The 20,452-nt window shown below is 38.3% G+C and overlaps 1 protein-coding gene across 3 annotated transcripts in view; it reads right to left on the reverse strand.

Moving 5' to 3' along the window:
• Nucleotides 1-2,371: 2,371 nt before the first annotated feature.
• The window catches only part of MMD (monocyte to macrophage differentiation associated), a 44,002-nt gene continuing 25,921 nt past the window's right edge, over nt 2,372-20,452 (reverse strand). For 2 of the 3 annotated variants that reach the window (XM_026861076.1, XM_026861075.1), the window contains 6 exons: nt 15,589-15,670; nt 8,935-9,095; nt 8,067-8,141; nt 6,800-6,901; nt 5,937-6,006; nt 2,372-4,662 (listed from right to left, as the gene is read on the reverse strand). In XM_026861076.1, coding sequence (XP_026716877.1) covers nt 4,462-4,662; nt 5,937-6,006; nt 6,800-6,901; nt 8,067-8,141; nt 8,935-9,095; nt 15,589-15,670 — 691 coding nt within the window. In that variant the 3' untranslated portion in view covers nt 2,372-4,461. The remainder of the gene's footprint in view (nt 4,663-5,936; nt 6,007-6,799; nt 6,902-8,066; nt 8,142-8,934; nt 9,096-15,588; nt 15,671-20,452) is intronic. The other variant, XM_026861077.1, reaches the window with a different exon arrangement.

Genomic DNA, 20,452 nt, shown 5'->3' on the forward strand with positions numbered 1-20,452 from the left:
CACAAACGGAAGGAGGATACCTGGTGTGAAAGCAAGCTAGCAAACAAGACACCCAGCTCAGTAACAAAATGACAGCCTGCTACAAAATACTACCCAAACAGGAACTGGGAAACCCTATTTTAAAAAATCACTGCTTTCCCTAGAGGTTGGGCTGGCAAGACTGAACTACTCCATTAGTTCAGGCTGTACATGGTGCAGATGTTCTGAGGGTGTTTCACCTCAAATCTTCCCTGTGCTGAGTTTTCAAAACAGGCTGCGAAGTCCATCCAAAACTGAGCACCCCTGGGGGGTGTTTAGCCCCAGGCACAGGGTTACCATTACACTACTGCTTGTGCCACAGTTGGATAGCACCAGTCCACCCAGCACTGCTGCAACACCAAATTAAAAGCATCTGAACCCTTCCAAACAGCCACTATCAAACATTTCAGGTGTCTTATGTACATTCCCTTTCCAGACTTGACAGTGCTTAGTGAATTTATTCAGATAAATGAGGAATAAAACACTTTCAAACTATAGAAGAATGACAGCAAGCAGCCTCTAGCTGCTGAACACCAGAGCGTGGCACAAGCTAAGAGACCTGCTCAGCATTACAGGGAAGGCAGGAAGGCCGAAAGCCTCCGCTTCACCATCCTGGTCATCCTTTTGTTAACTATTTTTAGCTTTAATCTTATGACACCTATTGATGGTAAAGCAATTAGCGAGCAGAGACTAACATCCTGCATTCTTTTAAAAATAGCAATGCACAGAGAAAAGACTTAGTCAAGCACATGATGTGAACATGACAGCCTTAGCCTCCAGAGAAATCACGTGGCTGGATACACCAGACCTAAATAAAGAATTGTGTAGGGGTCCTGAGCATGAGGGACATTTAAGCAAGAGGTTTAATAGAAAAAAATCTCTACAAAAAGCTTCAGTATCCTCTCTTTACCTTGCTCATTCAAGCATTTCACCTGGGAGCAGCTCTAAAAACGCTCCGACGCTTGTGATTGACACAATTCACCTACTGGCATGTAAGAGCTCATGACCAGGTGTGACAATTGTGTCAGAAACCACAGTGCAATTTCTGATCTACTGCAGCGATAACCCCGAGCCTCAGAAGCACCTTCCCCATCCAGCACACTGCCAACACGGTGGAACTGCTGGTCTTCGGAACGACCCAAACACGGTGTGCCTGACACAGGCTGGGCGCCTCCAATCAGGCAAAAAACAATCATTAGAACAGAACTGTGTAAAACCACATTCAGTTAAATCATCTGTCTGCTGACACTGATCTGGTATTTAGGTAAACTTCTAAAATTTTGGACAGCCACGATAACCAGCTGTTTCAAAGCCTCTGAAGTACCCCATTTCTACACCAGAAATCAATATAGTGAAGGTTGCAAAATGTTCAGACACTCATGCCTCCTCTGGAAGAGCTTTGTTACCTACCTAGACCTGGAAGACAGTAATACATTTTCTTACCATAATCACAAGTAAATAAGAGGGATGTGGGAAAGACAGAATTAGAAAAGAAGCCTAACAGAAAGAAAAATTAACACTTTTTGTACATTCCTTGTTGTTGCTGAATTTTTTTAAAAAAGCAATATGAAGAAGTGCACTCTAGAATAAATCCTTAAATGAATCCCTTCAGATAACTGAACAGATGCACAATATTGTGTTTGAAAAATACAATCTAAAAGTGATGAGATTGAAAGTATCCAGTATTCGGAGTACCTGTTGCATCCCAGACAACCTCTGGAAAGGTCCACTGCAAAACCAAAACGTGTATTATCACTGCTTCATCTAGACTCAGCGTACTTGTTGCCCTTCTAAAACCTAGAGGCACAGAAAATACAGAAGACAAAGAAATCACATCTCTGCTACTGCAGCAGACATTACTGGAAAAAGCACTACTGTTACTCCTGGGAGGAATCAACCTGGAGAGCTGCAATTAGACAGAGAGGGGAAAAAAAAATAAAAGGTTAATTGGCATACTTGTTTTCCAGAAAGAAATGCATTGTTAGTTTAGCTTGTCCATATTTTATGCATTGATACTCCTATAGGCATAGGAGCAAAATTATGTATTTTAGTATTATATAATTGAAAAAAACCCAAACCCCAGTATATAATGGTGTAAGAGAATTAATCCAGAACAGCAAAGGGGAAAGTAGCAAGTTCCCAATATTGACTAAAATTTAGACATAAATACACTTTCTTCCATACCACAAATTTAATAATCTTTTCTACTATTTTTAGAGTTGACTGAGCAAGCATGAAGGTCATTAAGTTTAACTCTGGATCTCTTGTGTCAAGAGTGACAACAGTGTTAGTCCCTCACTTACCTGTGTAACTATCGGGAGGGGAAAAAAAACAACCACCAAGAACACAACAGTTTCCAAATTGCACAAAATGTTTATTGTTAGTCTAGTACATTCAATATCATATTGACCAGAATACAGTAATTCAAAATATTTTTGGCGAATTGAATTTTTTTTAAAAACCGTTTCAAACACTCCAAAAAGCAATGCCATGAAAAAATTAACTTAAAATTAAAACAAACATACTCAAGCAATAGTTTCACTTTCGACTACAGAAAACCTTTACATGTATTTTAGTGGTTTTAACAGTACTGCATTTAAACAAAATATATGAAATCACAAAAAGTGGAAAATATAAAATAGACACAATGTTAAAAAACTGAGGCATCCAGATGTGTGAGACTGTTGTACTAGGAATTACCTGCCCAGATGTTCCATTTGTTCTCTTTTGGGGCAGTTAATGAGTCTGCTGTAGTGGTGCCATTTCTCCAGTCACCTGCTAACACCACCCAGCAATACTTCAAGCCTTGAATTTAAAGTTTTTCTCTCTTGTAAATTCCGTATACAAATGTATATATTCTAAAATATGCAACCCACTGGCAAATCTAGGTGCAATATTAAACGGTACCTTGAAAAACATCCCTATCTTGCTGCTTATTGTTTGCAGACAGGCAATATCCAGAACAAAATCTGAAAAAGGCAACACGTTTTGGTTTTGTTTTTAAATACTGACACGAAAAACTGAGTAAATTAGAAAAAGGATAAAGTCAATCTTAATATAAGACATTCATTATATAGTGGGACAGGATACAATTATTGGACAAACAGTATTACAATAACTCTTCTACATCTGGCCATTTAATGCACGTGCTCTACAATCAGGACTTGCTACCACATTTGCTTTCCTGTACAGGAAGGCAGCAATACAATTAAAGACCAGTTTTACTCTGTGTTAAGTCCCAGAATGACAAGTTCTTCAAGCTCTCCTGCCCCGAAGGCTATGCTTGTGAAGAACCAATAACCACGAATTCAAAGTGGTCAGCAATTTCTCTGTACCTGCTGCTCTGACCAGGAGCTTCCAACAGACAGAAGTTGGTGGGATCTGGTTCTGTCGGCCAATTTAAATCCCTTTGAAAATCCAAGCCTTAATATTACAGCACCGATATGTGTACACATGCTCTGGAGAAATGGCTGAGTCTCCGGTTTGGCTGGGGGGCCATTACCTGTCCACCTTACCTTCCTTAACACTGCCAACCCTTGGTAACTCAGCTTTCGTCCAGCTGCTGCCTGGCTGGGCAGCACGGAGTACAACTGGGAATCTTGAGGAGAAAATCCCATTAACTATTCTTTTTTAAAGCACTTCATTTCTATCGGGGATAAAGCCAAATTAAGGTGCTGTTTAAGTGGTACTATAAATGAGCACAATACTATCATGTTAAAACTCAGCAGAATCACATTTAGGTTCTAGTTCATAAAAGTGGTTATTACAATTACACCTGCCATACAACCTTTGGAAGAGGTACAATGTTTGCTTGTCAGTACAGTATGTGGAATGTAATCATTTCTTGCAAGATTTTGCAACATAAGTAACTGCATAGATGACAGTTGTGTTTTCAGTTCAATAAATGTAATTTTAAAGTTTACAAAAAACACAAAAAGTTTTTATAAAAGTCACCTTATACCAAGATAATGGGTGGTAAAAGTAGATTATTTGTCTGTGATTCATGTTTAATAAATGACCAGTGGAAATGTGATAGAAACCAATTTCAAATCAAGAGAGTTATATTTTTGCTATTGCACTGACTTTACCATTTGAATCACGAATTTAGAAAAATCCACGTAGTTAAAAATTGTAAAATTAAACTAGAATACAAAATTTATTTGTAAACATTAGGTAGCCAGTTCTACTAACATGGAATGGACTCTTGGTACTGCAGTACAGTATCTTGGTTATTTACAGCACTTGCCATATGATGGGCAATTGCAGGACACACACATCAGTTCACAGTAATTGTGTTCAGAGAACTATCAAAGTCAGTGCAGTTTTTCTGTGCAATTTTCCAATTTCCCCAAATTCCTTAAGTCAAATAATACTGTTACAGAGGCCAAGTGCAGATTATTTTATATATAGATATATATATATATATGTATGTATATATATATCTCATAAATGACGAATTATGTCTGCAGGACTTCTGTAAAGGTACTTCCAAATGGCATAGTAATGAACAGCAGCTGCTGTGGCCACAAATATGTGCCAGATGGCATGGGCAAACGGAATGACTCCATCGCTCTTGAAGAACACCACACCCAGACAATATATCAGGCCTCCCCAGGCAACCTCCTGAAGTCCATCGGTGTTGCTCTGTCAATTAACAAGGAAAGATTAGGGATGGGGTGTAAAGGAGGGAAAGGGTATTTTTTTGCAAAAAGTGCTTCCCCCCCCCAGAAGAGAAAGCTGCTGTCAACTTGGAACATCTTGGATGGGACAGATGGGCAAATGAGCAAACCAGTAATTTATATGACACTTTGTGAAACAGATAATAACCTATTTATATAATATGTCTCAATAGCACTATAGAAGTAATAGCTGGATAACTCACGACAAGTTTGATACTTTGCTTCATGCTCACTAGAAGAGCAGACAAACATGGAGAAAAAGAAAATCACATTACTGCACATAAGAGTGAGTTTAATGCAACTCCTATTAGCTGGATGAAGCATCCAGAAATGTTTTGGTACAGTCCAGCATTCATGTGGAACAGTTAAGGCATTACTTTTAGAGGTGTCAGATTTGTATTAACTTTGAATAACCCTCTCAGCTGCTATTTAAAACATCTAACTATAAATAAATGTCACAGTTTTGAGGTGGACAAGACTGAGTAGGATGCTTTACATACGCACCAAGCAGCTTTTTTTTTTTTAAAAAAGTGCCGATTACTGAGAGATGAGGTATCCTAGATACAGTGCATCAGTTAAATACAGTTCAACTACTTCTCAACTTTTCAATTTTCCCCTACTTCACTGATAAGAAGCCTCTAGCAAGAGACAAAAATCTTCTAGCTTTGTTGCCTCCAAGTAATTTTGAAAGGGGCAAGAGTCAATTTACATCTTGGTCCAGACCACAGTATCAATTGATTAGATTTTTCTCACATATACCAAGAAAAAGGACAAGGTGTTATCAGAAGTTTACTCCACTTTTACAAAGAAAAAGCTTCTTTCCCATTTTGTAAGTGACAAGTGGGCATTAAGTAAGTTCATAAATAGCAAAATCTAGAAACATTCCTTGACAGGCTAAGGTACTTCACATCTTTATCGTTTTTGTTCAAATGGAAGCAATTGAACTGTGATGTCCAATATCCTTTCAGAAGTGACTGTCTTCAGAAGTGAAGTTTGGAACCTAAGCTCTTTTTATCTAGACCCTGTGGCCCAGACTCAACAAAACAAGGTAGCATTTCATTGAAATGTAAACTATAAACCCAAAATAAAACCGACTATCTTTGGTTCTTCTGCAGAGAACATTTACAATTATGGTGGACTGAAATTAACATCTTTTCAGAAGGAGAGCTGCACTGGAACTTAAGTTATTTATAAAAGGAAAGTCTGTGTGTTTGTGATGTTAATAGTCACATTCCTTACCATGGATGTCACTACCAGAGCAGGAGAAAATCCCATCGCTAGATAGAAAAAGAGTTCAACGATCTTATACCTAAAAAGGAATGATTTGAGTTGTTTAAGGAGGTGTACAAGAGAATGAACATTTCCTTCAACAGTAAAGAAAATATTTTAAATTTTATGTTAGTGTGGGCCCATTAAACTACTCAAAAAGCTTTCTATACAGATAGATAACCAATGTCTTATGACAAAAATAAAGCTAGTTGCAGGCAATACCTTCTTCTCTAAATACTGCCTGGATGCATTAATTTGCATTAAGTAGTAGTGAGAATAAAACACGGAGACACAACTTATATTTTCTTTTTTGACAAGAACCTCAGTAGCTCATCTCCAAAACAAAAAAGTTGGGTCTTGCTCCCTGCAGGTAAGTAATGAAAGCAGACTCAAAAATTCAGATCTGAAACTCAGGGACTCTCATCTTAAAACAAAACCAAGAAAGTAGCAGCAGTCAATATACATGAGCATATATAAACAATATAACTTTGCAGTATAATCTATACACAATTCTAAATAAATCAGTGGCATAAGAAAGCCATAATTTCAACTGGTTCCTTATCCCTGCTTTCTCATAACAAAAGTTAGAGTTTTTAAAGCAGATAATTCCCTCCCACCCTTTTATGAGAAGACAATAATATAGCCTAAAGACATGTTATGACAGGGTGAGTAAAATTATCTTCTGACAAGATATAAGTTTGCATCATCCTCATCACATACTTCCACTGCTTCAAAGCTCTTTAAATGTGTGAAAGGCTGGATAGAAACAGAAAGCAAGAAAGCCCCCACCTTTTCATTTCAATTTAAAGCTAAATGCAAATAATAATTCTTACTTTTCATGGTAGAGAAATACATAAATGGTTCCTCCAGCAGCCATCAGCCAAATGAACCAACGCATGTGAGATGCCAGAGGTCCAAGTTCACGCAGATTTAACCTGGAGGTACAAGGATTTCAAGAGACAAAAGTGATGAGTGAATGGACCATGCTGACACAAGAGTAGCAGGGCTTGATAAAAATAAATATTAAGAGCTGTAACTTTGTCATGATGGGGGAGAAGAGACTTGGACATTCTATACACAGGCAGAAGGTGTGTTTGCACTGATGTGAGGGAAGCATAAACGGGAGTATATGGAGCCATGGGCTGAGCCCAACTGCATGAGCTTCAATAAGGCCAAATGCCGGGGGCTGCCCTTGGGCCACAACAACCCCCAGCAGCACTACAGGCTTGGGGAGGAGTGGCTGGAGAGCTGCCAGTCAGAGAGGGACCTGGGGGGTGATTGACAGCTGGCTGAACAGGAGCCAGCAGTGTGCCCAGGTGGCCAAGAAGGCCAATGGCATCCTGGCTTGTGTCAGGATTAGTGTGGCCAGCAGGGACAGGGAAGGGATCTTGCCCCTGTACTTGGCGCTGGTGAGGCCGCACCTTGATTACTGTGTTCAGTTTTGGGCCCCTCACTACAAAAACGACATAGAGTTACTCAAACATGTCCAGAGAAGGGCTACAAAGCTGGTGCAGGGTCTGGAACACATGTCCTGTGAGAAGTGGCTGAGGGAACTGGGATTGTTTAGTTTGGAGAAGAGGAGGCTGAGGGGAGACCTCATCACCCTCTACAGCTACCTGAAAGGAGGGTGCAGAGAGCTGGTTTGAGCCTCTTTAGCCTAGTAGAAAGCAACAGGACAAGAGGGAATAGCCTCAAGTTGCACCAGGGAAAGTTCAGACTAGATATTAGGAAGCATTTCTTTCCAGAACGGGTTGTTGGGCATTGGAATGGGCTGCCCAGGGAGGTGTTCAAGAGTCAGGTCGATTTAGAGCTTAAGGATATGCTGTAGGTGGGAACTGTGCTAGGGGAACGGTTGGACTAGATGATCTCCAGGGTCCTTTCCAACCTAGATGATTCTGTGAATATAAATAAATTACTTTCTGCTGTTTTCTAATACTACTTTCTGTTCAAATCCCATGAGATTACATTATGTTGGATTTTGCAATGCAGAATGTGGTCAATTGCATCAAGGTGATACCTGTAGATTTTGGAAAGCCACAATGATAAACTGTTTACATTGGAAAAAGCTTTAATTCTGAAGCTGTGCTTCAGATTTCTTACCATGGTGCATATGATGCTGCAATAAAGACGTAGATCATCATTCTGTCACACATGTGAAAGCAATGCTCCATTGTCCTAGAAAGAGAGAGAACAAGTCACCAACACAAATTTTTGAAAGATTTTTGTATCATCTCAGTTTCCTGAGACACTTTGGAATTACTTTAAGGAAAATACCATCAGCTCTATAACCTCTTAGAAGCATTTGGAAGATCATTTATCTGACTTCAACTTCAAGAGGTCATAAGCAAGACACATAGATGAGCACTCCTCCATTCCTCTCCCCTTCTCCACCCCATCATGCATCCTGATCTCTGGCAAGGAGACAGAAAGCTGCCACCTCAACTCCGCCTAATCCAGAAACTGTTACTATTGAGTGACTACTGGTTAAATCCAATTTATGGCCCAGAATGACGCAGAAGTCATAATGTGACCAAATAAATAAGATTGAAAGAAAAAAAAAGAATAAAGGAGGCTTTCTGATAGCTGCTTACTGTAATATAAATTTCTTGGCAAACTCTGTGTTCCCCAAAGTATTCGATCGTGCCGTAGTCCCAAACAGTGTTCTCATTTCTGCAATGGGATTATATCCACCACACACTTAGGTTATGTTTCTCCCATTCAACTTCTGAGCTAAGAGCCACTAGGGCTTAGAAAAACACACACTTTCTTTGTGAAAAAGATGACATTAAAGTTTGTTTGTATATGAGCTTGGCTCACTATTCCAGCAGAAACAGGGGTGGTTTTTCATGATTCAGTACCAGGTACCATCCCAGCCTTCTGTAAAAATCATGTTTTTGACTGAAAAACACAATGGTAAAAACATCACAGGACATGAAAATAAAATGACTTAAACATCTTATAACGATACCTTAAGTGACTCTTTTTCCAAGAAACGATATGAAATACTGTGGAGACAATGAAGAGCGCGCAGAGCCCCATGCCATACATCCATGCTGTTATCTTTTCCCATCGATCATCAGAAAGTCGGTGGAGAAGGGCACTACCCACAATTGCAGGAACAATGAGGAACTAAGAAAACAAAAGGCCATTGTGAAGTCTTTGCTCCCGGCCAGCGCAGTACCTCCTGCAGTACAGCCAGAACTGCAGTATGCCACATAAGACCACATGTACAACATTTGATGGCATGCCCTAACCACAGCAAGCTTTTCATTTAGTTGCATGTTGACACACAAGCATCAAGACTTTGACAACGTCTCAGACATTTAGGCTACACCCATTTGTGATAAACTTCTCCTCACGTGGTATTAGGCTAGGTTACTAGCTCCTCTAGCTAGGACACAACATCAGACAAACAAGAATTAGCAGGAATTTCCTAAGTCTTAGTAGTGTTTTTATTTTCACTTTCTGCTTTGTGTTTTTAAAAAGTTTTGATCTTACTCTAGGCTTGGATCTAAACCACCTCTTGTGCATAGAGGCAGAGCACTGGACAGACCAAAATAAATTTAAATCTCACATAAAAAAAATAAAGCCTTTAGCAGTACACAGTTAAGAGAATTGAACAACGGCTTTGCTGAACTTGGGTTTTAGATACCATAAATAAGCTGCAAACTTCTTTTATGAATAGATCCTTAATGCACAAAGATGATGTTCTTCTTTTAATGCAGCCTATCCAAGTCTGTTTTACTTATGACCTCCCTCTTAGGCAGCTTTAATTCAGATCTTCCAAAACAGTCACTGTCAGAACATCATGATTGAATTAGCATGCTCACATGATGTATCTAAGAAGTGGGCTGCAAGCTTCATAAACATTTAAAACTACACTCCTTTCCAGAATAAATTACATCATGTACCTTTGCCTCATTCAGAAAGAAACAAACTAGGGAAAAAAAAAAAAGCGAAAGAAAAAAGCATGTCCAACAAGTGTTTAAAGAAAAGAACCTGCTGGCTCAGACATTTCTACCCATCTCCTTCCACTATGAAGGCACATATTTTTCAGTCTTTTAAGTTAAAAACTTCCCTTCTAGGTCCTATAGTGTGTCTTAAGATGTTAATTTGTTCACTTGAATTGTAAATAAACTTCAGAGGTTAAATTCCTCCTAGTTTAACCCAAGTCTCACATGCTAAACAATAAAGTGAGCAACGAGTAATGTTTAAACAAACTGGCAACTCTGCTTTGCATTACAGGTTTGATAGCTTACGAGTGCAGAATTCTGGTCCAGCCTGCACTGTCTTTGTCCTTTATCTACTTACAGACTAGAAGAAGTTGAGGCTCTGTTCACAGTTACAGTGCAGAAGATGCAGAGTATACTGAATGAATCTGAAAAATACCTGGTTAATCCAGAGAGACTGCGCAGGGGGGAAGTGGCTCTTATTTCTGGCTTCTGAAGTACATCAATTGTAGCTTCATTACTATTATTTTTTTCCCCTTTTTGTGAAATAGTACATTTACACCAAAAGCTGTAGAGCCATGGAAATGAAAAGTATGTCATTCCTATATCCACAGCATTTGGGCTAGAGGTGAAAACACTTCCCGACTTTTGTAATGAGACTATGGAAGTTGACCTCCTGCACTTTAAGGCCAAAAATAGTCTGTCAGTCTGGCTTCTCATTTATCACAACCATAAATTTCCATATACGTATCTTGGACAGCCCCCAAATTAAAGAAAGGTTGAAGTGTTTCATCCTGAGGATATTAGTCACTTCTGTTTTCCACATATGGCATACAGTTTGAAGTGTGGCCGAAGCCCTCGGGACAGCAAGGCACTGATTAGATGTGGCAGTTGTTTCATTTAGATTTTGCAGGAGACAGGAAGATACTAAGCTCCAGAAATAGTTTTTAAGCCATGTTTCTTTAAGCTGTGCAGTCATGCTCAAGCACATTCATCGGTTTCCTTCCCAATTTCTAATGCAAATTTCAGTTTTGACTAAACTTGACAGAGAAGGAAAAGGTTTGAGAGAGATTATGTACCCACAAGTATCACGAACACAAGTACTAGGTAAAATAGCAAATCCCTACTAATTCCCTGCTAAAAGTCTGGGCATGAGCTGCTCAGAGATGCTGCCTGGAGCTCTGACTGAGACCATTTTATCGTAAGGAAGACATCTTTAGAAATCAGATTTAGGTATTATACAGAACAACCTGCCTTCCTTACAAATATATCCCAGGCTTTTACTAGTCTACTAAAATAAATATTTCACAAGTTAAGCTATGATGTGTAATGTTCAAATGAGCCAACATAGAGTTTGATACCAATTACTTTTTCCATAATTATTGTATATAAAGTTATAGGGTTAAAACAAATAAGCAATTTTCTTAACACCTTTCTTTGCACCTTCAGAATGAAAAATATAGTTACAAATGAGTACATGGATGAAGACCTGAATTAATCTCTTTTCTGCCTTTTCCTGGCTCTGAAAAATGGTTCTACTTCTCACAGGGAACAGCACTATGCTACCATGAGAAGGATTTATTGTTTTTCTAAGTATTCTATTTAGAAACACTTTCCCTCTGTGCATGATAGGCATCATGGGAAGAGTTAGACTAAAGAAGAGGTATTTTATTACTCTTTTTCTGACCAAAAATAGCTAGATTAAAAACAAAATCCAGGAATTATACCCTGCTGTTCCAGCCAACTGGATGAAAGTTCTTTAGATACTAATGCCATAAGAGATAACGTATGATACAATGGACTTCATTATATCTAATCCATTTTACAAAAGAAATATAACTTTAGTTAACAAAACATGGCAGATTCTCCCATGTTCATTTGAAAAAAAATCTCTAGCACAAAAACTGCATTTTCATCTTCTGAATGGAGAAGCAATCAGCCTTTTAAAAGGAGGGGTATTTACAAAAAAAGTAGTCAAAGAATCAGAACTAATAGAATGAGTGTAATTGTGCCGTGTCATTTTACAGCAATGACATAGCATTTCTAAGTTGCCAGCATTCCTAGTAATAAAACTACCTACAAGTCACAAAAAGCTTTGCTTACTTCATCATGAAGTGCAACTCTTCCAAATGAATATTGTCAAACCCAGGAACTTAATGTGCTGTGAACAAACCAAGAACCATGATACTCTGATTTCATAATTTTAGCACCTTCATTAATACCTGCTAAATCAGAAACAGAGCTGGTAGAGAGATTTACAGAATAAGAGAGCAGGCAACAGCTTCACTAAGTTTTGTAAAGAAATGCTGGAATAAAAGGAGAGCATGAAGATACAAACCCCTTTGCAATAAGGAGGAAGGCAAAGGACTAAAACGTATTTATTTACAGCTATAGGCAGGAATTTTTAAGAGACTTAGACACAGCCACTCTTGTGATGTATTTTGGAAAACTGACTACCACAACCCCTACTGTTACAAATAGCAGCTGCTGCAAAAAGCATTCAGGCACAAAGAAAGACACTGAAACAGTAAAGCTGTAAACCTGATCAGGAATACTTCAGGGAATTTACACTTTCTGGTTACTAACTTACAGCAAAATATCTGTTATCTTCTGTCTATCTGAGGTTGCTTCGAACACTGGTACATTGGTCAGTATTTTAACTGTATTCTTTCTGTATTTTTGTAGACAATCTCCTATAGAGAGGTTTAAAAATCTGTTAAAACTTTTGCTTTTGTATATAACGCTCATACCAAATTAAGTTATTTTCTTCACACAGAAGGCTATGGACGTCTTGTAGTCAGCAACAACCACCGCTGGTGCAGAAACCACCATAGCAAAGGACAGTGTTATTGTTGCAGTTTCATGTGCCTTTCACTAACAGCATAAAGATGGTCTGACAGTCCCTCCACTGCCTCTTTGGAAAGGAGGACAATGGAAAGATCAACAAAGCAGCCAAAGTCACACGAGACACTTAAAGGGAACCATGAAGGACGGTGTCCATCTCAAGCCACCTGCTCCAGGAGTGTGTAGTCCTGAAGCCAAGTACAGTGTCTCCCTGCTCAGTGTTCTCTTCTCAAATAAGGCAACTTGGGTCGTGCGATACACCGAGAGCCGGGAAACTGCTCGTATCAGTCACACTGAACAGAGACATCTTCACCATAAGAGCCCTTCTGACATTTTGATGACCCCTCCTTCTATGCTCAAATTTTTTTTTTTTTTTTTTTTTTTTTTTAATATTTATACTTCTTTTTTACCATGCATTGCACAAACCAAGACTGGAATAGAGAGACTATAACATATTTTAAGAATAGTTCCTCCTATTAGGGCAGTTGGAAGAAACTTTTAGAGCAGTATAAAGCAAGCCGTGTCTAAATTCTCAGGTTTTAATACAACAGAGCACATGTTTTGTCTGATAAACCCTTGAAAGTTTCATGATGAAAGAGGCATCCTTCCCCTTAGATTTAACTTACCTTACAACTCAAATTCTTACACCTCTTGCTTCTCTCATACAGTTTCCTTCCTGTTCTTCTCAGAGAGCAGTCTTTTCTGCCTCTGTATTCAACTACTTAGCTGCCCTTCCTGTCTCCTTATGTCTAAAAACAAGTCAGTGCTTCATTTAAAGCTAAAAAACCCCAAGAAATTTTAAATAGCCTTACTAGCTAGAAATTTGAAGATACCTTACTATGCTACACAAAGTCACCTTTTAAGTACTGTAACAAAAATCTATGCATGGGATTCTGTGTCCCCATTTATTGTTGGGTTTAGGTTTTTCTTTTGGTTTTGGGTTGCTTTGTGCGTTTGGGTTTTGTTTTTTTTCTGTTTTGGTTTTTTTTTTTTGAAGCAGCTGCCTAAACTGACTCCTGTGTATTTTTAAGTCAAGAACAAGATGGGATACCTATTGAGGAGTAGAGCCACACTCATAAATACAAGTCGACTACTTCCTGAATGATGAATAAAGCTTTGAAAAAAAAATATAGAGAATCATTGCTAAACTCTGTTTTGTAGAAATTACTTCCATGACTAATTGAAAACTCATACTGTAATCTAGTGGCAAAGACTCAATCACTTGACTGTCTAACACTTAGTAAAACAGTCTGTACACAAAGGAGAAGCAAGCATTTGCCCCCAGTTTTTCCTGCATAATGCACTGTGCTTTCCCAGATTAGATTCCTATTTCAAGGCTTTAAATTTTGATTAAAAGTTATTTATTGCATAGAATTTTATGTAAGGAGTAACAATCCCTCTTTTATACTACACTTTATTTTCTTCCAAAGGTTATGTTAGTATCAGATAACCCCAACCTGTTAGTAGTTCAGGGGATGTTTTAGGATGTAGCTTGACTGTTCAGAAAGTAATTAGACAACTTCACCGTAAACTGGTGACCTGACTGGAAACTTGGCATACCAGAAAATACTGATATGACCTCTTGGCTGTAACCTACTGCTAAGAGACAGAAATAAGGCATGCCTGTTTTTCAACTAGATGAAGGCTAGAATTACTAAGGAGTATGGAAACTTGTGCCAGATATTTTGAAATCTAACTTTTTGGCCAGAGTAAACAAGATTTGTACAAGGATTATGAGATAATCTACATATCTGTGCTAACTAACAGAACGTTGCTTCATTCTCTAGACAAATAAGCATATATTTACATAATGCTGTACATGAGACCCTTGGCTTAAAAACACATGCTTCAGCTTTTCTATATGTAATCCAAGGTGATTCTGTTTTTACCAGCAGCACAGAGCTCTATGTTGGTTATTTACAAAATATACACAAAGGATCCTTAAGAACAGAGCTCTTTCGAGAACTGAATAGTCCTGTGCACTGCCTTGAGCATTCATATCTATAGCTCACTCAGACACACTGGAGATAAGAGACTGAGGACAAAGTCAAACATACTTCAGATATTTGGAGTTAAACAAGGGATAGAGAAGCACAAGCTGTTTTTATAAAAGGGCAAATGCTATCTTAAAAAACAAACACACACATTTTTAAGTCCTTTTCGAAGTGCCAGAGAGCAAATCAAACTTCCCAATCAGGGAAAAAAAACAAAATGCACTGCTTTCCTTATTTTGTATATATATCATATATTCCACTCTAGTACGGGTCCTGACATTATGAAAATAAGGACAGATGAATTTTTTGTAGAGCTGTCAGCATTATTAGTGTCTCTTTCAAAATAGCAGTTTTCTTGAAGAATCAAGTCATAAATATTATCAAAACTAAACTATTCATCCACATGATAGTCTTATGAAGTCTTCCACTTCTACCATGAATAAATCTTTCTTATATTTGCAGTACACAATTCACACAATATGTCAGCACAGTACTGGGAAATCTGCCTTGCAAGACTAACTAGCATAGGCCTATATTCACTTTACCATAGTCATCCTTTGACTGGGACAGAGGAACAACATCTAGTTAAAGACATGTAACTTTGGTGAAAAAGAATCTTATGAAGCATTTGGAGTTCCTACAGATTCAGAGCAGGGACTAGTGATTACCAGCCATCTAATTAATATTATTTACTGTTACATAGCTGAAGCTTATCTAACAAGACCAGAGAGGTTGCGAATATGAATACACTTAGGGAAAGGCAAGCACTTAGCCATCCAAACCTACACAAATTTACAGAAACATCTAGTTAAAAAAAAAAAGAAATGTACTTACTGCATGTGTGTAACAGTTAGCAGCATGTTCATAGCAGGTGGGTTTGTAGCGGCTGTTTGCTGGAGCTGGGTGGTTCATGAACCTGTTGAATAATTGAGATGTATTTTTAGGACAGTTAATAAACTATCTCTTTGGAGTGTCATGAAGGAATACGTCCAACCTAGTAGCGTTAAAAATTAATGTTAAAAAGTACAGACATGTTAAAAGTAACTTATTTAAATTGTAAGTTCTCCCAGATAAGTTCTCTTAACAGAAACATATGTTAAATAAATTTCTGTGACTGCCTGTCACAGCGGATCTGTCACACCTTTAATCAAGACTTTGCATACTTAAGTCAAACACCCTCTTTTCTGACAGCTTGGTCAGGCAACAAAATGAACTATTTCCTATTTAAATTCCTATTTAAAGACACTTGGTTTTCTTGACTGATCTATTGTAAAACTTTTTTTTTTTTCTAAAGTGACATATTAAAATTGAACAGCACTGATAAAGTAACAGTGTCATCAACTCTCTCCAAATTGTGGCAATTTCAAAAAACAGTTTCAACTGTTACTAATACAAAGGATAAGAAAAATGTGAGTTTCATTCACAGATGCAGAGTATAAATGGTTGTTAGCAAATGAATAATTCCATGGGAATTAATATATTGTTTAAAAATTGCAATTCTTTTGTCAGTGACAAATGACATGTTGCTTTAATCTCCAAAAAGGTAATGACATTGTAGTCATACACACAGGCTCGCAGAACATTTGGAAAATTATTTTGTTGCCCAGTGTGTATAGGTCTTCAACAGCTGCTAAAGACCATCTCAGCATCCTCTGCAGATGGAACATTCAGTTTACTCAGTTCTGCTTCCAAGCTAGGAAAACATTAAAAATAAAAGCATCTGTTGGCTCAGTTGAGTGACCAGGATTAGACTGCCCTTGACCAACTCCATAAATTCAAAGTCATGGGAACCTTTCACTGATGCATCTAGAATATTATTACATTTCTCCAAGGCCATGGTGATACCATGGCCTACGAGAAGTAGGAAATAACAGACACACACATACCCAAAGGAATAAGCTTATCCTCAGTATTAGCTTTATAATTTCTGTTCCAAATTTCTATATAAAATATTACTTCTTCTAAAAAAATCTATAAATAATTGAAGGTAGCCTGCTAATGGAACTTTCTATTACCCATTAGAGGATTTTTTTTTTTTCTTTTCATTTATGTTTATTTATTATAAAAGATACTGGACCTTTCTAAAGCAGTCACAACAGAGCAGTCACAACAGGGTTTTAGATTTTAAGCAGAATTATGAACAAACACTTCAGAAAAGTCCATTATTAGGACCTCTTATTCTCACTAATTTAAAGACAGTAATATTAGCTTGTTAATATATTTATGTTCTGTTTTACTGCTACCCTTTCCTGTTATCTACACAAAGGGTTGGGTTTTGTTCCCCTTAGTTTGTGTCAGCACAAGAATGACGCAAATATACATTTATCTGTATGGTAACTTTGGGGTGCCAAAACAGACAAGCATCAAATTTCAGAAAACTTCACTTCCGAAACATTTCAAACTTTTTTTTTTTTTTAAATAGATACACTTCAATTCTTATCATTTGACTTAACAAAAATGGTTAGTAACAGAGCTGTTGAATAGAAAGATTTACTGGACTCCCACAACAGCTGAAACTCCCTTTTCTTCCACCAAACAGTTGCAGCAGAACACCACCAGTAGCAATAACTTACCATCCCCTTCACCTAGATGTTTATACTAATAACACCACCACCACTAGTGTGTTTTGGCAGGAGGAGTTAGACTTTACATCTACCTTAATGAAAAGGAACTTGCAACACCCCAGTACCTCACGTCGCTGTACATCTGACATACCTGCACCTGCCCTTGCTGAAAGGTGTTGACAGCAACAGGCTGCAAGAGCCAGGCAGCAAATGCTGGAGCACATTTGCTCAGGTGACTACTCACAGACATTTTCAGTAAAGCAAAGCTTCAGTTATTTCCCTACACCTTTTTACAATACTATTTATAAACGTTATCAGGAACAATTTTATAGAAAGGATCATTTAAAAAGCAGTTGAACAGGGCATAATTCCAGCCAATGCTTCTCTTGAGTTTGCTTCATTTCCAGTTTGACAGTTCATGTTTACTGCCTTAAGAAACAGACCTGAAGTTTGAGCTGCTTTGCGATACTACACTGAAGTACTCATCAAACACGGGAAAAATTATTTTGATACACACGGTTAAAAAGTCAGTCATATACTCCTGTAGTTATATATATGTATGACACTGCAATATAAAGGCAGAAGAATTTGGTTGCTGACTTAAGTCTAGAAACAAAACTGTTCTGTTCCTTCTTAAAGATAAATAAATTAATAAACCCCACACCGCCACTGGATGCTTTTTGTTTTCTGCCACATGAATACTGCAACACAGGGACATTGTTTTTCCTCCTATCTACAGGGCAAGTTTGCCCTTCTGAAGAAGGTAATTGTGAGGAATATAATCTCAGCTTCCTAAAGTAGAAACTTGATATACAGCATTTAGATGCTGTTTACTTCTTAATATAGCACTCTATAACACAACCATTACAGATTATTATCAAATGCAGGATGGTCTGATAAGGTCCCAGTGAACTGGACTACAATTTACAGGAAACATCTGTAAGTGAGGCCTTTTGATTCTCTAACAAATCTCTAATGTATTCTCTAATAGGAACTCCAGTGAAACCAGAGCCATTTATTCAGGGAATATGCAGCATTATCTCACAAGAACGCATAAATACTTGTCCATTTAAGATACTGACAACCCAAGATCTCCAATATTAATTCCTTTAAGATCAGAAACTGAAATTTCTGAAATTAACAGACTAGTAAGTACTTGCAGCCAGCCATGAGAGCAGAATGCATTTGCACTGAACTAAGTTACGAGTTTATTTTTACAATTTAAATGCATTCTTAGAGCTCAAGAACTACTTCAGGCCAAGGAAGTCCAAGCTTTATAGTTTCACAGCATACAAACAAACTTCTTTGATGAGCACACTCCCAATCTAAGTGGAAAAGGGGTATTGAGAAAGATATATGACAATTTAAAACAAAAGAGCAGAAACTCATACCCTTCCCTTTACACTGCTTGAACTTTGATCTTGAAACACTCCAAATATTTAAAATGTTAAAAATATGGACTGAGAGACCCCAGTCTCAAGTTCCTACTCGCTTCCTAGAAGTAGATGCTGTATGTTTCACAGTGATTCCAGAATTAAGAGATCATAGTATTTGGGAGAGAAAGAAGGAAAAATGTTTTGTCTTAGCATGCAAATCCAACTTCAAAAAAGAAATTATAAAATCTCAAATCTACTGCACACATCTGCATGGCATTTGTCACAGCAAGCTTACACCCAAAACTGCAGAAGAGAAAAGCAGCTTCCAAATCTTGCCTTATTCTCGATTCCCATCTGCTGAGTGAATTACTCTTAGAAGCGTGAAGTAAAATGTCAGTAAAGACAGCAAGCACTGATAATAGCCTCGAAGATCTGGATTTTTTAGTCTTTTCAGGAAGTACATTTCCTTTATTCAGCTCAAAAGGCTTCATACTTCCTCTTACCATCTTAAAAGCAAATTACCCTGTTTTTAAATTTTTTTTTTCTTGTGCTTTCCAGCAGCTGGAGAGACCATTTAGACAGAATAAACCACAAATAACAGCATATGAGAAACTGCAACAAGGTGGGGATAACTCCACAAAACCAGCAGTAGCATACATTAAATGAGTTGCATATTTAGATACCGAAGGAATTTTTGTGTTATCTAGGTTCTTTGTTTTCAAAAGGAAAAAACAAAACAAAACAAAAAATCACAAGTAGGTCAAATTAGAGAAGTACTACCTTTTCATGATGATCATTTAGGTAAGACTTTGAAGAGAAACAAATAGGTTTACAAAGAGCTTGCTTGCTTTGACCAGATTGGTAGATATTTCCCCTTTACAAATCCAGTCCATTCATCTAAAAATAGAGGTATATTCCTCCAGACTAAGCACCTTCCTTCCTGGATTAGAAAATATCTAGTTGTGGTTTCTAACTGTTCACATTATCTTTACTATCGCTGAACAACTGAGTCACAGAAATAATTCATAGCAATATAGAAGCAAACCACTTATTTGGAAATATCAGTGAAATCACATGCTGTGTAAAGGTTCACGTACTTCCAGCACGATACTAAAGATAAAATGAAATCTGCAATACTCTGAGACTCCATTAACAGCTGTGGTATCATACATAGATTAGGTCATGGAAAAAAGTACCTGTGCATCCCACTGACCTCCCCAAAGACTCCTCAACCTTCTGGCAAGTACAAAAGGCAAAATTTCCAGTGAAGAGTGAACAAAAGTCACACCAGGTGCTGCAGCACATCTGAGCTGAGAGGCAAGGTATCAGCCAGCCTAACAGCCTAGGCGTGGGCTAGTACAGAGACCAGGTCTGACTGCATTCATGGTTTTCTCTATTTTTCTTTCAATTTTACTACCCTTAAGATTCGGTTTCTCGAGCAAGTTGGAGAAAGGAGGGCAGGGCAGCCCTGCAGCAGTGTACCTGCTGAGGGAAACCGTCCTGAAACTGGTCTTGTCTGGGCGATGGGCTGTCACCCAACAGCTGTCGGCCTTGCCCCCGGGCTCTGAGCAATTGAGCACCTCGAGCCCACACGTACACGTTTACCCAAGCGCTGAGATCGCCGTTACCCCACCGACCCCGGGAACCGGAGCAGCATCCTCAGTCCGCCCTGACTGGAAACCTGAACGGAGCCCGGGCACGGCGCTGAGGGGGCACCGAGCCCGAGGGCCCGGCCCGGCCCCGCGGGGGGCAGCGAGC

This window comes from Athene cunicularia (assembly GCF_003259725.1).
Source record: "Athene cunicularia isolate RWA chromosome 18 unlocalized genomic scaffold, athCun1 chr18_part1, whole genome shotgun sequence".
NCBI lineage: Eukaryota > Metazoa > Chordata > Aves > Strigiformes > Strigidae > Athene > Athene cunicularia.